General features: G+C 31.9%; 1 protein-coding gene across 2 annotated transcripts in view; it reads left to right on the plus strand.

Annotated features, from left to right (window-relative positions):
* nAChRalpha2 (nicotinic acetylcholine receptor alpha2) overlaps positions 1–16,724 on the plus strand; it is a 249,917-nt gene extending 233,193 nt beyond the window's left edge. For both annotated transcript variants that reach the window (XM_085946224.1, XM_085946225.1), the window contains 3 exons: positions 12,194–12,767; positions 14,602–14,791; positions 15,897–16,724. In XM_085946224.1, coding sequence (XP_085802350.1) covers positions 12,194–12,767; positions 14,602–14,791; positions 15,897–16,091 — 959 coding nt within the window. In that variant the 3' untranslated portion in view covers positions 16,092–16,724. The remainder of the gene's footprint in view (positions 1–12,193; positions 12,768–14,601; positions 14,792–15,896) is intronic.
* Positions 16,725–17,055: the final 331 nt, after the last annotated feature.

Consider the following 17,055-nt stretch of genomic DNA (forward strand, 5'->3'; position numbering starts at 1 on the left):
AGTTGTTTCCTTCTGTATGACTCGGAGCCATCAATCCTTACAACGTCGTCATCATCGATCTTTACATTATGATAGAATCAGCAAAGCCACGCAGTTGGACTTATCACGGTTCGACCAGAGATTTTGTATTGGAAACCAATTGAAGTATAACATTGAGATCAAATACATGTCTGAATAGAACACTTAAAAATCGTAATAAAAACGACCATAATACAAGGAAAAGACAGAAGAAATTAGGTAATTAAGTAAATTAGAAATACAATTACATCGTGTATATTTATATAAAATTTAGAATGATTCACAAGTGGTTTAGCAAGTGGATACCCGTAAGTATCAATTCGTACCAATCAAATATTTTTTTGTTATTGAATCTAATAAAATTGGAACATTACTTTCAACAATGCTCCCCAATGCATTAGTTTTTTTATCGCAATGCTATACGACTATCTGTTTCCGGTACGATAGCTCATGGTGAACTATAATACGTACAATCAGCCAATCACATTAATTAATAAACAAAATGTGTGTGCGTCAATGTGCAGTTTTATAAATGTCAATACATCTCCATGTTATCATTAAAATTTTAAATTGTAAATATTCCATAGTGTAGTTACAATATTGGTTTTTTGTTCTTTTGCGGATATTATCGCATGGTTACCTTTGTTTTATAGACATTTGAGGCTGAGCGAATAAGTAAATTATAATAATTTATTAACATTAAGTACTCACATATTATGTAATTAGAATGTCATTATCTCCTATATATTATTATCCTAAGAGATTTTGGAAAATACGTCAACTTTTTTATTTAAATACCACTTTGTTGATTATTAAAGGAATTCACTTCAATTTTTAGAGTCCCGAATCTACTTCCATTTGAATCGGGCACAATCTGATAAAACTCGACACAATCACAGATAAAATCATTTTCAAAGCGCGTTTTACATCCGTCACCATACATCTTCGCATCTTGCTAGCCATCTACGGCAAATTGATTATATTGTCACTTAATACTTTTTATATTTCATAAATCAGAATTAATGTTCCACCAAACTATTCAAATCTGTAAGTAGCACATTGGCGTGCTACAAGAAATAAATACATCTTTCCTCACTAATTACTACGAAAATATAATCTAAAACCATGTCACTGCTTTTTATCTGTCAAACTAATAGACTTAGATTGTCATTTGTTTTCTTTCGCAAAACAAGTTCATTTGACGTGTCAGAATTCAAATTTAGAATTTGCAGAATTAATCGAAAAAATGTGAAATTTCTATTAGCAATTTTTTTTAAATACTTCTTTGTGGCTGTTCACGAACACTTTTTTATTGAATAATTACCTAGGCTTACATACCAAATTACAATATAGTCATATTAAGTTTCCATTGCAATGTATTAATACGAATTGTTATAGTTAACGAAATTTGTGATATTGTATAATATCTACCTGTTTTTACCATCCTTACCATCATCAATCTGGACCTATCCACTGCTGGAAGAAGGCCTCCTCAGCCTTATTGTACTCCGTACTTACACATGAATTATTATATATTCACCTATCTATATTTATAATGCCATTATTATCACGAGCCTCATTAAATCCACTGCTGGATGAAGGCCTCTCTACGTTGATTGTATTCTTGACAGTCTTGAATTTCATCATCATCATCGATCCACTGCTGGATGAAGGGTTCTGCAACGTGATTCTACGACTTTCGATTTAACGAATTTGTGATATTATACCTATTTCTATCATTCTTATCATCATCGACCTGAACCAATCCACTGCTGGATAAAGGCCTCCCATAGCCTGATTATACTCCTTTCTGCCATATAAATTGCTGTATTTATAAAATTCGGTGATATTATATTTATTTACATATTCATATCGTCATCATCATCAACCACAATCAATCCACTGCTGGATGAAGGGTTCCGCAACCTGATTCTACTACTATAGGTTTAACAAATTTGTGATATTATACCCATTTCTATCGTCCTTATCATCATCGACCTGAACTAATCCACTACTCCCATGCCTGATTCTACTCCTTTATGTCATTTGAATTGCTGTATTTATCAAAATCGGTGATATTATATCTATTTATATTGCCATTATCATCATGAGCCTGAATCAATCTACTGGTGGATGAAGGCCTCTCTAAGTTGTTTGTATTACTGTCGGTCATATGAATTGCTAAATTTATCAAAATTGCTGATATTATATTTACCCATTCGTAATATCGTCATTATCATCATCCACCAAGATCAATCCACTGCTGGATGAAGGTTATCCCAACCTAAGTCTACTCTTCTTAGTCATATAAACTGCTATATTTTTTAAAAATTGTGATTTTATATACCTACTCATTTATATCGTCAATATCGTCATCAACCTGTATGAATCCACTGATGGATGAAGGCCTCTTCAAGCTGATTCCACATTTTTAGGTTTTATAAATCCCTATTCTTATTAGAATTGGTCGATTCCTCTCAGATATAATATGTATTGCTTTATTATTTATCAACATTTGTCTCGATATGAATGTCGCGCACCGGGAAACTATATTATTTAAGGTTAATTTTGAATTCAAAATTAGATTTTTTAATTAATATTATTCTATGGCTGCAAGCATTTATTTTTTATAGACAATGAAACAAAACAATGTTTAAATTTGTTTTATATGCTGCTAACCTTTTTCTATTATGTAAATGGGTCCCGAAAGAGATTAATATTTGGATATATTGGATCGCGTTTTATGATTATCACATAATATTGCTGTATATTCGAATGAATGAGATGTATAATTATTTATCATGTTTAAATGCACATACCTACACATAATAATATATTGTATTAAAATTAAAATGTCATTGGTAGCAATCGGCGATTGACAGCTGTTCTGCTAGGCCTAGCAGCCTGAAGTGGTTTCAGACGATATTGTGAAGGCCAGACTCCAGAATAGACTACGCATATGAGTCCTAATTTGTATTGGCAGTGACGACATGCAAATCGTAAAACTGACAAATCAGCGAAATGTCAAACTGTCTGACGTGAATCAAAATCCATCCCGAAGGGACAACTATACATACTTTAAAATTATATTAAAGTCCAACACCATGTCATCATGACGAAAAGCTGTCTGCAAGACCTAGCGAGACAGACTGGCGAGAGCCAGCTGGCTCAGCTTGTAAATTATAAATACTACATTCAAACCAGCGCCAATAGTGAAATCGAAAACATCTATAATATAATGTCATCTTTAGGGTTTTTTTTTAACTAATTGAATCTTTTGGGGTGCTCGATCGGGTTGTAAGTTATATGGTTTCGCATAGAGTTTTGTCTATATTATAAAAAATATTTATGTTATATTGATATTATAGTCGGTATGGTCGGTCTGGGACAACAAGTGTCTATAGATGGATGTATACTTGATGAAATTGTTCGCAGAGTAAAGCTAGGCTGGGGTGCTTTTGGCCGCCTGAATAATATCTTCAAGTGACCTTCCACTGTGCCTAAAGCGCAAAGTCTTCAACCAGTGTGTGCTTACCGTGATAACATATGCGTGTGAAACATGGACCCTAAGTAAAAGAGAGATCCAGAAACTGGTATGGAGAGGTGCATGCTGGGTATAACGCGAAAGGACAAAAAGTGGAATGAGTGGATAAGGAAGCAGACAAGGGTTTGCGATGTAATAGAGTTTATTAATAGCCTTAAATGGAGATGGGCTGGACACAGCTCGAAGAAGAGACAATCGTTGGACAAATATAGTCATCCAGTGGTATCCAAGAAGTACAAAACGTCCGTAAGGTAGACCTAGAGGCCGCTGGATCGATGAAATGATAAAGTTCTGCGGAAGTACGTGGCAACGTAATGCACAGGACCGAGAGAATTGGAAACAGCTTGAAGAGGCCTTCATCCAGCAGTGGATAGATTCAGGCTGATGATGATAGTCGGTATCTTCATAAGTAGTCAAGTAGACGATTAAGTAATATTTTGCATGTTTGATATGGATTATTTTTGGTGATCCTCCAAATCAGCGTAGTACGTACTACGCGTAGTGTTTTTTAGTTACTACTTACTAATTAAAACTTTTATTGTGTGCAAGAATATTTTCAAATAATAAAAACACAGAACTATTTTTAATTATTCATATTGATGGAATCAAAAAGAACAAGAGAAAAAGTAACTCATTTGTTTCAAAACAATTGAAAAGTCAAATAAAAAGTGAAAGTGTGACTCATTTGTTTTTAAGTCAAATGAAAATGCAGTAAACTGTAATACCTACCGCTTGAGCCTTCATTTATTGCTTTCGCCAATTGATGTCACTACATACTGACATGACGTATGTATATATAAATAAATTTATTAATGATGATCCTTTATATAAAATACATTTTTATTTTGGCATATTGGCTATATAGACCTGGTTTCCGCAGGGGTTAATCATTTAACATTAAAAGTTCATGAAGTTATATAAATGATGAGAATAAAGACATTTTTCCATCTATCATAATATTTTTTTCAAACAATATTTTATATGATGTAGTTTAAAAATGCGCTTGTTACACTCAATTTTGACGTTTTTTTTAATCTCAGTGCAGTCCTGATAAATAAATCATAGACCATAATAATTATTATAAAGCATGCTTCGATTTATTATCAAATATGATATAACTTACAGTGAATTTAATCAATTTAGCTTTAGTAACATTTTTTTCCAGCTTTCCTTACATATTATAATTATAAAAGCTCCATCTATATAAAAAAAAAGAAAATATCTTGTATAGCAGGCTGTAGTACCTACGTATATTTTCATTACCCAAATCTATAAATATAATTATACAGCCCATCATTCTATAGTATGTCATTATCCAAATATCGATTATTTTCATATCCGATTTACGGTATATTCGCATATCCTGTATTCGTGTATTCATTGTGTGAGTATATTATATGGCTCGCAATGACCCACCAGAGTAATATGACAATCTATGTTTTCGAGTCAAACCGACAGAACTGATATTTTTGTTACCCAAGTCAAGTTTGGCCTGTACATTTCAACGCGTCACATTCTAGAGTGTGATACTAATAGATATTATATTTATAGCGTTGCAGAAGTTAATATTGTGTTTTAGGATATATGAGCCGAGCATATACCCATAATAATTGACTGGCGGTAAAGAACCCACGGTGGCCGCGCGGCTTAAGCGTTGGACTATCACGCCTTGGGTCTCAGGTTCGAATCCTGGGTCTGGCAAGTACACATATTGTTTTTCAATTTGTGTGCGAGTCAGGGTATGGAGCTAATAGGTTGAGCAAGTGGCTGACATCCATTTCTCGTAAAAAAACAAAATCTGTTAATACAAACCTCTACTCTGTAGAGGCCCATATGATCCTATTAGGATCGGACATGGTCGGAAAAAGAAAGAAACCAGTCTACAAATTCAAAAATAACATGTTTTGTTTGTGCTCTTTCATGATTTTCAAAACATGCAATCTTATAAATTCGCGAAATTTTAATGTGACCTTTTAAAAAATGTACGATATGGTGACGTCTATTTTGTAGAATAGAACATAAAATAAATCAATCAACGGTTTATGTTTACAAAATACTCTTTTAGTATATCTTCTTTCAATGACAGAACCAATCCACGTTAGATCCATTAAACATTCATCCTGAACTTTTATATTTTACATATAATGTTTCTATTTTTGATTGATTATGTTTCTAATTTCTTATCTATACGATACTTTGTTGATTTTTCAACACTTTTACTTGAATTTATCTACTCCCAAAATCTTTGCAATTTGATCAAACATATTCTTATATAAATTGATATTTTCAGAGATACCTATATCATTTTCAAAATCGTGTTTCCTATCCCAAGACCATACGTTTTTAAATTTTTCCGTCAATCTATCACAAATTAATTGTAATATCATTTAATACTTTCAACATATTCGATATGCTAGTACTGTTGTTGTAAGTATCTGTCAAATTATTATTAGTTTTAAACTATCATCTGTTTTTGTTCCACAAACCGATTAACATAAACGATTCATTTATTTATATGTCTATATATTTTTCAAATTTAGAATTTTTGTTTACATGTATGTTTTCCTCTAATCTTGCCGCTTTTAATTCTTGTCTCGCTCTCTCCTATACATGTACATAATATGCTTCTATCGTGCGTTACAGATAGATTGATTTATATATATATATATATATATATATATAAATCTAGACAAATATTACGTAAGATAATTAGTTCACATCGCCTTCAAAACTTTAAATCTCGATTATCTCAATTTAATTTCAATGTGGGCTGGTTTCTTTTTGTATGACGCCAGAAAATATAAATACTATCAGTGGTATTAAGGACTTTTTAAGCCTACTTTATTCGTGTAACATACATACATTAACTCAAACCTAAATTTCGGTACTCGTACTTGATAAAACTTTCCATCTGAATGAAACACGTGTTGTTAAAGTATTTGTGCATCTCGTGAAACCAAGTAATAAAATCATTTTATAAAACAATTGTTTTAACCACCCAAGGCAGTCTATAGTCAGGTCGTGGCATTAAATTGCGATGTACGATAGTAGTGCTAGTTATTGCTTAACTTTGAATGTAATGAGGTAGCATTTCCGCAGTAAATGATGATATTTCGTTCATATTAATTGAAGTATTACTTACCATTTTTCTTTTAATATGACATATTTTTAAATAGGATTTTGAACCAGGCAGACTTCGTATCACTGACTATATTCACATATCTGTTAATGATACACATGTCTGAGATTATATCCTTATCACCCGCAATAACGAGTAAGTACTTACCTATTCAGAGCCCTGCCAAAACTTTGGAAAATTTTGAGACCCTTACCAACATAATATTCTTATCTAATAGGTAGCTTCGTAGTTATTTTACACACGTGATTTCACCCTTATACTCACGCATCTACGTGCTATATTACTTTGACGAGCTCTTATCATTAAACTTAGTGAAATAGAAGTTATTCTGATGGAAAGATAAAAGTGTTCCTAAATTTAATGAATAAATAATATCGTGGGATTGCTGCCAAAAGTTGGTAAGTCGACATTTTAGGTATTTTAAGTAAATGACCAATTATGTGTATTCAGGTAAATATTTATCTAAAAAATGAACGCGATCTAACCACCAAAAGGTACTTTTTCAAACATTTATTCATATTATTGAAAGCTGCTGATTGTTCAATATGTGGTCAGGGAAAAGTTTGGAAGTCAACTCACTTAACAATATCTTAAAGTTTGACTGTTGAACCCAGGGAACTCAGAAATAATGGGAACTGAAATACATAACGGGTAAAGCGATAGCAGGTAACCGACTCGAGTAAGGAAGAATCCGGGTTAAACTTAAACACGTGTCAAGAATACGTTTTACGTCGAATAATGAAAACTGCTCTCGGTTTATGCATTTACGCTCATTTAATATTGGTGTATTACACACACTATGGCACGTACATAATGCGTGCTTCGATTTCTTAGCACACTCACACATTCAAAACCCTGCATCAAGCTGCGGCGTATTGAATACAGCTTATCGGTATTCTATTTATTATCTGTTCTGTGGTTGAACCTTTAATGGATATTTGTATAGCAAACGTTTTGTTAGACCAAATACGATATTGTTATATGATTTATATTTATATTATAATATTATAATTAATGACATTTTTTTCTTTATACCAAGCAATCATTCATGTACATAAAATACATAATATAAGCAACTGTGTAATTTTAACATTTCATTTTTACTTGGTGAGCGTTATTTAATTTAAATATGGTAATGGTAACTTTAATGAGGTGATGACTATTGATTTCGATGAATACTCATTTTAAATCGCAATCAGCAGTATGTATATAGTAAAACCATACATAAAATGTGTGTAATTTTCAAGAAGTTTTAGTTAATAATATCTACTCTGCATTAATCTATAAAACTTTTGAATAAAGAACACTATAAAGTTTATAGCCGGTAACCACTGTCAAACCCAAATGTTACAATAAAAATATTATTTAATCTTGTAATTTTCAATTAACAATTATTATTGAACATACGTCACTGGCAGCTCCATCCAACCAGCGAATCTTTGGCCTGCCTCTTCTTCTACGCCCTATTGGATTGCTGGACATCACTCTCTTTGCCGGTTCATTGTCATTCATACGGTATACATGACCTAGCCATCGCAGTCTCCCAATCTTAATTGATTGAACTGCGCTGCAATCTTTGTAAAGCCCGTAGAGCTCAGAATTATAATTATCTTCTCCTCCAATTGGTGCCGTCCTTTATCGGTCCATATATACGGCGGAGAATTTTTCTTTCAAAGATGTTCAAAGCTCGTTCATTTCGCAGAGTTAATGTCCAGGTTTCCAATGCGTGGGTGAGCACTGGCTTTACAAATGTCTTGTAAAGATTGCTTTTAGTTCTGCGAGATAGTATGCGGGACTTAAAATGTCTTAACAGGAGAAAGTAGCATTTATTTGCAGAACGGATTACATCCAAGTAAACGTTAAACCTCTTGAAAATACCTATTACAATTTATCAATAAATAAGTGCCAATAATTTCTGGGACTTCCTTTAAATATATCGAACAGCGTAATAGTGCCGTGACCCTAAATTTCCATCGGCAAAGAGAGAAAATATAGTCAATAGAAAAAATCTTTTTCGAAAAAGTAAGACACTTTACAGGGCGCGAAACCCAAGAGACGCAGGTTCGATTTCTGGTAGGTGTCTTACTTTTTTGTAAAAGATTTTTTCTATTGTCAATATTTTCTCATGAGTGTTTTCAGAATTAGGTATGTGTCTTCAATAATTAGAATGATACATTCTTAAATATTGAGAATTATTCGTTGAATAAAATAAAAAGTTAATTAAATAAATTATTATATTGAGATTTAAATGTGTACTGTGAAATATAATTAGTTTTATGTTTGTTAATCTACGCAGCTTTGAATTTTGACAGACAGCAATATTACTTACATTTGAAATGTCATACAAATGTGTTGTTAGTTATAACGGTGAGTAGGCGAAGTAATAATATATTACTGGATGCCTAGTAATAGAGTCTCAAGTCACCAAATGTGTGCACAGAAACCGTTTAATATTGAAACTGCTCGAAGCTTCAGAATGATAAACTGACTGCTAAGTCGATCTTTCTTACTGCAAAATCAGGAAGCTTCAATTTAATAATTTAGAGTCGCATGGCATCGAGTAATAAAAGCGAACATTATTTTACTAGTTCAACATTACATTCATTAGAGACTATAACTTGCTGTTTTGTAAACATTATTTATTTATGTAGCAATATGTATTTTAAATTATCTTCTTTCGGACATTGAGAGTATAATATATATTATATGTTTTAACGCAATATTCAGAAGACCTTCAAAGCAGAATGCAGGAACTCGCTGAAGTAAGCAACAAAATAGGCTTGAAAATAAATGTAACAAAGACAAAAATCATGTTCAACTGCTTTGCAGGCCAAAAAGAGATCGTCATCAATGGCACTCAGCTCGGACAGGTAAAAAACTTCATCTATTTGGGATATAGTGTCAATATATATGGATGTATATTTGATGACATTATTCGCAAAGTAAAGCTGGGCTGCAGTTCTTTTGGCCTTGTCTTCAAAAATTATCTCCCAATGTGCCTAAAGCGCAAAGTTTTCAGCCAGTGTATGCTTCCCGTATCAATATCGTAATGCGTGTGAAATATGGACTCTAAGTAAAAGAGATATCCAGAAACTTATAGTAGCACAGCGTGGTATGGAGAGGTGCATGCTGGGCATAACGGGAAAGAACAAAAAGCGGAATAGTTGGCTAAGGAAACAGACAAGGATTTGCAATGTAATAGAGTTCGCTTAAAATCAAATAGAATTGGGCTGGGCACATAGCTCAAAGAAGGGACAATCTCTAGACAAATCTAGTCATACAGTGGTACGCAAGAGGTACAGAACGTCCGCAACGTAAACCCAGAGGCCGCTGAATCGATTAAATGGTTAATTTCTCGTGGCAACTCAAAGCACAGGACCGATAGAAGTGGAATCAGCTTGTAGAGGCCTTCATTCAGTGGTGGATAGAATCAAGATGATGATGACATATGTTATAATATTATTTAGATCGTTCAGATTATGAGTGTATAGCTGTATAGTCCGAAATAACTGTCAACATATTAACCAACTCAAATATTCTAGAATTGATAAAAACCTTGATTCAAAATTTATATTATCGACTGATGATACTTAATTTCAAATTAATTAAAATTTTTGTGCTATTCAACTTGAGTCATTTTTGTTGTCACGGCTTTGCTTTTCTGTATCTTCAGATACTATGCACACTCGCCAATGATAAATACATACAGACACATAATACAGTTAATTCTCGTTTATATAACAAATTAATACACTAAAAAACATGAAAACCTTATTACTATCTAAGTAAAAAATCAATTATTAAAACTAATGCATTTGTACCTTATTATTTTAATTTAAAAAAAGCTTTCCTGCACACAATTCCTGATTCTCTACCAAATTATCACTAATATTTCAATATATTCAAATGTTAGACAACGCAAGAGTTTCATATATCTCACTTAGGTACTATAAATATAATCCATAGCCTTATTACATAAATTATGTTATGTTGACAGTCGTGCAATGTTTAAAGAATTACCATCATCTATAACGATTACTTACTTGTGGTAGGTCAGCATCGAAAGTGTATTTTGAATCTTTATTCAAATTATTTAAGTAAACAACATAATTTTGACTTTTTAATACAACTTCAACTCTTATTTTTAATAAATTATATTGGATGCAAGTAAGGATGGATGGAAGTAAGAAAATAAAAGTAAATTGTACATTTTAATGCAATAATTATACTTTTTATGATATGTTACAATTATAAAACTTGATAATTTTCTGACATTATATGCTCAACTGGATAAAGCTTAGTTCTCGCAAGTAGATTAGGATAACTCTACCTGTTTACGGTATTCAAAACTTTTCATCATTAGGCGCATTATTTATAAAGAAATTTACTGTCGAAATTTTTTTTAATAGCTTACTTGGATAAATATTTCATTATCAAAAGCTTCCGACGTGGAGCTTTCGCATCTCTGCAACCTCGCAAACGTCTGAGTCGCGTGTTGAAAGTCTCGGCTATGAACTTACACCAAAATACGTTAGACGTAGCTCGAAAGCACGAAGGTTCTGTTTACACTGCGCTTATTATAATTTCCTTCGTATATCGCATGCCGTGAAAGCCATTTTGAAGTAAATCGAATTTTCCAGCACCCTGACGAGACGTGAAATAAATAATAGCCCCTTGGGTGAGATTATGTTTGTTTATTCAAGAGTTTAATTATAAAATGTGCTACCTACACAAAATTAGATCTGTATAGGTTTGTAACTGATTTCTTAAAAATAACAATAAATTTGCTGCGGTGAAATGAATCCAACAGCTCCTCTCAACTTAATATAAAATATGTACATTAGGAACGTACTGAGATATTTGAATGTTATTAGCTTGTAAATGGATTTTGATATTACGTCTATCTACACAGTTTTAAAAATATCTATATTTCTTCATTTAGTTTAGATAATATTCATGTAATAAAAGTAATTGAGATGATACAACAGCGAAACCTGCAAACTATACTTTCCCTCAGGCTAATATTAAGTTAATAATAATATTGAACGTTAATACGTACTGTGTTCATTGATTTTTAAGTACATAGTTTTAAAAAAAACCTACAAACATACCTAATATACAGAAAAGTAAAATCTATTATCGCACATAAATTATAGTAAAGTTTATTGTTTGACGTTCTTGTACCAACTTTATTCAATACTAAATACATACTAAATTTAAGAATGTTATTTTCTATAATTATAAACAATTCGCATGAACCATATAATGATCAATAGCTTAAAGGCGAGAGCACTCACCCGAAGAGTGAAAGTTGCGATTTCGAGTCCCACTCAAGTTTTTTTTATCTTAATCTTAGTATTTTCTATATGAGTATTGTATATATTCAATAACAAAAAAATAATAACTTTCTTGATAACACTATTATGTATATAGCAGAATTTTATATCACAATGAAAACGTTAAGCAGCATTTTTTTTTTGTTTTTCTTTCAGACATTTTCTTCAACATCACTCTTCGCCGGAAAACTCTCTTTTACACAGTAAACTTGATAGTGCCATGCGTCGGTATTTCTTACCTATCAGTTCTGGTATTCTACTTACCTGCAGATTCCGGCGAAAAGATCGCTTTGAGCATTTCAATTCTCCTCTCCCAGACCATGTTCTTCCTTCTCATATCCGAGATTATACCATCTACATCTCTGGCCCTTCCTCTACTAGGAAAATACCTACTTTTCACCATGTTACTGGTAGGATTGAGTGTCGTAATAACGATTATAATACTAAACGTACACTACCGTAAACCCAGCACACACAAAATGGCGCCGTGGGTTAGAAGATTCTTTATAAAACGCCTACCGAAACTTTTACTGATGAGAGTTCCGAAGGATTTATTGAAAGACTTGGCAGCGGATAAAATCTCTGGGAGGAATGTCAAGAAGAATAAATTCAACGCAGCTTTGGCCGCGGCACAGGCGCAATCTAATTCAAATGCATCCAGTCCGGATTCGATCCGCCATCATATGCCTGGCGGGTGTAATGGACTTCATACAACGACGGCGACTAATCGGTTTGTGTGGCTTTATTACTATTTTTTGTACCCTTAATAATACTGCAATATAATAAATTGTAATATATCATCACTGAATAGGATGAAATAACAGTTACTTTCATGGTTATCCTCCTTTTTGTCTTTCTATTCTTGGTGATTAACCTACATTTTATAGTGTCATTAATTAAGTAACCAATATAAATACTTTCAATGAAATAATATATAAATAATATTTTTACCTATTTTTGCTTGACTTTTTTAATCAAAGATGGTGTACTTATATAACATAATATAATCTCTTCTACCTTGTAAATTCCTTAAACTAAATACTTACTCATTTTGTATGAAAAATTCTAGGTAGACCATTTTATTGCTCACATTAATTATATATTTAGTCTCCATTCTTATTTTTTGATTTTAACACTTTTTTCATAGGGCGAATCGTATTAAAATTATTGTAAACAACAAGATTTAATTAAATTTATGTATTAGTAATTATATAGATTGCAATACCTTACAAAATGTTGAGTCCTCGAATTTCTGCATTAGTTAAATAGGTTAAAATATGACATTTTAAATAATTTACAACATAAATTATAAATTTTATTGAATATAATAAATTTGAGCACCTGAGATTTAATATACCGATTGGTAAAAAAAATGAAAAACAATAAAAACGTAAATATGACGCCCATGGTCACATTGCACATTGAAACACATTGGCGTAAATCCAGTGGATACGGGTTCTAAGGAGTCTTAAAATTATGTATGTTCAATATAAAGAATATTACATTTTAAAATCTTGTGAATTATTCGTTGAGAAATAAATAGTTTATGAATTGTATTATTGCTCGATACAAATAACTCACTTTCAGTGCGATATTTTAAATATAACTTTGTAACTTATAAATGTATTAGTTATGCATAACTGTGTATTTTCTATTTGATTAGATAACACGAAAAATGAAATACCATCAAAATTTGCCATCATAGAGCCATTTTTTAGACAATCTTTAAGCTAACTTTTTTATTATTGTAAAAAAAATTAACAAGATAGCTAGCTATAAACGATGTGTTAAATTTATGAAACTATGTTAGGTATTCATTAAATTCAAGAAATGTATTCAAAATGTAACTTTTAAAAATGCATTTTTTTCGTAAATAATAATAAAATATTTTTTGTGGATTTTAATTGAGAAGTACATGTCATTTATTGTAATGTTGAAAAAAACTAATAATTTCCAATAAATATTACTTATTTTTTATTAAAAAAAGAATCAGGTTTGTATATCGGATCTCGTAGTGCAGCGCGTAAGGTGCTGGCCTTTCATCCAAGAGCTCCGAGTTCGATTCCCTCCGAGGACACAATATATTTATCTGATTTTCTCAAAGCCTGTGTGCGTGCGATTGTTTCACATATGTTACTAAATACACTGCTGTTAAAATACACTACTGTCATTAGGTCTCTAGGCCTGTTGTAGTATTAAAAATAATATAGTTGTATATATATATATTTTACCTGTTTAATAAAAACAAAGACTTTTCAATAAAAGAGAATCTAACATTCCTAAAATGTTGTGTATATTCGGTATTGAATAAAAACACACCTTATCTCTTCTTAGGTTTATAAAAGGACAACACTTTTTTCTAATGAAAAAAAATACAAACTAATCAGAAATGCTAGAATACTATCAATTCGGTATCTATAAGTCTATAGAAATTCTGTCATTCAATATAACAAGATTGAAAATTTATAGGCGTTATTTGTTAGCTGGATTGAAGACTAGAATCTAATTCCACCTACCCCGGCCCATATTATGTATGTTATAGCTTGGTCATTTTAAATCTACAGATTCAGTGGTCTGGTGGGCGCTCTTGGAGGCCTCGGAGGCTACAACGGCCTTCCCAGTGTGATGTCAGGCCTTGACGAGTCACTGAGTGACGTAGCGCCAAGGAAGAAGTATCCTTTCGAGCTGGAAAAGGCTATCCACAACGTCATGTTCATCCAACATCACATGCAAAGACAGGACGAGTTCAATGCGGTATGTTCAGAAATCAATTAAGTACTAAGTATTCGAAATGTTAACAACATTTATGTTATTGCTTGGTATTCACAACGTATTGTTTCTATGAGACTTGTTTTGTTCACTCGGTGATTTTTTTTCAGTGTGAGTACCAAAAATTACATTTAGGTGTGTGTAAGCTAAACAATGGTGGTTTATAGTTATTTTGATTACTTATTTATATAGTTTTATTTGTATTTTTCTACAATTGTTTGACTACATACTAATAATTGACTTTTTATAACAAATTCTTGTAAAACTAAAGCAAAACATTTATATCAGTGCAACACTGTAAAATTAACTTCAAAATAAAAGGATAGATTATGCTATATAAATCAGATTGCAATAAAAAATGACTTATTCAATGGCAGCTTATTTTAGCATTAGCTTGGTGACCGTACTATCAGCCTTACTTACGTAAATAAATGCTTCATTTACAATTCAGTGTTTGCCATACTATGTACTGAGAGAGGTTCTAACTGTGACGCAATTTTTTTGTCAGAAATCCAGAAGATTTCTCTGCATCACTTTATTTCATTATATTTTCCATCACTTGATTATTAAATGTAAGAGTCAGACATTAATCTTTTCACAAGATACAACTATATACATATAATTATTTTCATTAGATGAAAATTTAATACACTTGAAAAACGATTCAATATAAAAACTTCATTTTCTGAGCTAGAGTTGTCAGCATTTTCCTCAATATTCTCGATTTGCTACTGCAGCTAGTAAATAGCTGTTTGGACGATCGTATTTTTACGAATTAAGATTTTCAGTATTCGTGGAAATGAAAAAAATCAAACGGTAAAGATTACGACAGAAGTAACGAGTTTTTTTTTATCTAATTTAAAGCTGCGTTTCATATAATTCTTACCCAAAATCAATTGAATTTTTTTCACTCTTCGAAATTAAAACAATATTGTTTTATGAAGATTTTTTCGATTCATATTAATGAACTATATTTAGGGATGGGGGGGGGGAATTTTTATTTGGTATGCCACAAAATAAATTCCTTTTCTCCAGTATACCGTCAATGTTCTTCGACATCTTTAGTTATTCCCATTTTTTCGTTACACAGGAAGATCAAGACTGGGGCTTTGTTGCCATGGTGCTGGACAGGCTTTTCCTATGGATCTTCACTATCGCCTCCATCGTCGGAACTTTCGCCATCTTGTGCGAGGCACCAGCGCTCTATGATGACACCAAGCCCATCGACATGGCGCTGTCTTCCGTTGCTCAGCAACAGTTTTTACCAGAACCGGATGCAGCTTAATTATTTGTTATGGTCACTGCAACGAAAAAAATATTTATGTTACGTTTATCTATAGAGATATTCGTATTAATTATGTTTGGAATATTCTAGTTTTTTTCTTTATATTATGTACATTGATGGAAAAAGGATTATAAATTAAAATATGATATCAATTTAAATATAGATAGTACACTAAAAATTTACTGTCGCGGACAATTCCGCACATCGACAAGTTTCAAAACTTCTTCCCAAAACTATTAAATATTCACTGAGATATTTATAAAAATTAATAACCACTATATTGCAGATGCATAAAATGTTACTAATCACCCTTAGGAGATTCAGATATTTTTAAATCAGTACAAAAACGACCACCGAACGGATATAAACGAAAAACGGCCCTTAGCGGCCTTTTGGCCTGTATGCGGCGTGATTGACACCTCAGATATCACAACCTAGACCTCGTTTGTTGCAATATTATAAGTCAGTACATTCCTTGTTGTTATTGTGTTAATAATAACTTCTCTAACCAGCCTTAAAAGTCACCCGTCAATGATATAGTGAAACCTAATAAAAAAGAAATGAATCTCGTAATATCTAGTAATGTGAAGTTAATCTACCCATAAGTGTCACAGTGCCGTGCAAAATCTACATCCCCCTTAAAAATCTTAAACGTATCTAAAAACATTACATGTAAATTATACACATCATTCAAAATGGCATAAATTTTAATCGCGAAAATAACCGTTTACGTGTTAGTTTAAAAGGTCGTGTCTGTCATTCCATTTTTATATATATATGCATAGTTTTCGGCATTATTTTGATTTAACGTAACGTCAACAATCTATGCATCTGGTTATATGAGATTACGAAACAATATTATTATAATATATTGATTCTTTAAAATATTTAACAACTTTAGTTTAAAAACAATTGAATGAGTTAGACTAGTGGATTTTTCGTGTTATCTATTCGAGCATAATTC

This window comes from Rhyacophila brunnea, unplaced genomic scaffold, assembly GCF_057557595.1.
Source record: "Rhyacophila brunnea isolate RB1 unplaced genomic scaffold, BYU_Rbru_1.0 scaffold_19, whole genome shotgun sequence".
In the NCBI taxonomy this organism is placed as follows: domain Eukaryota; kingdom Metazoa; phylum Arthropoda; class Insecta; order Trichoptera; family Rhyacophilidae; genus Rhyacophila; species Rhyacophila brunnea.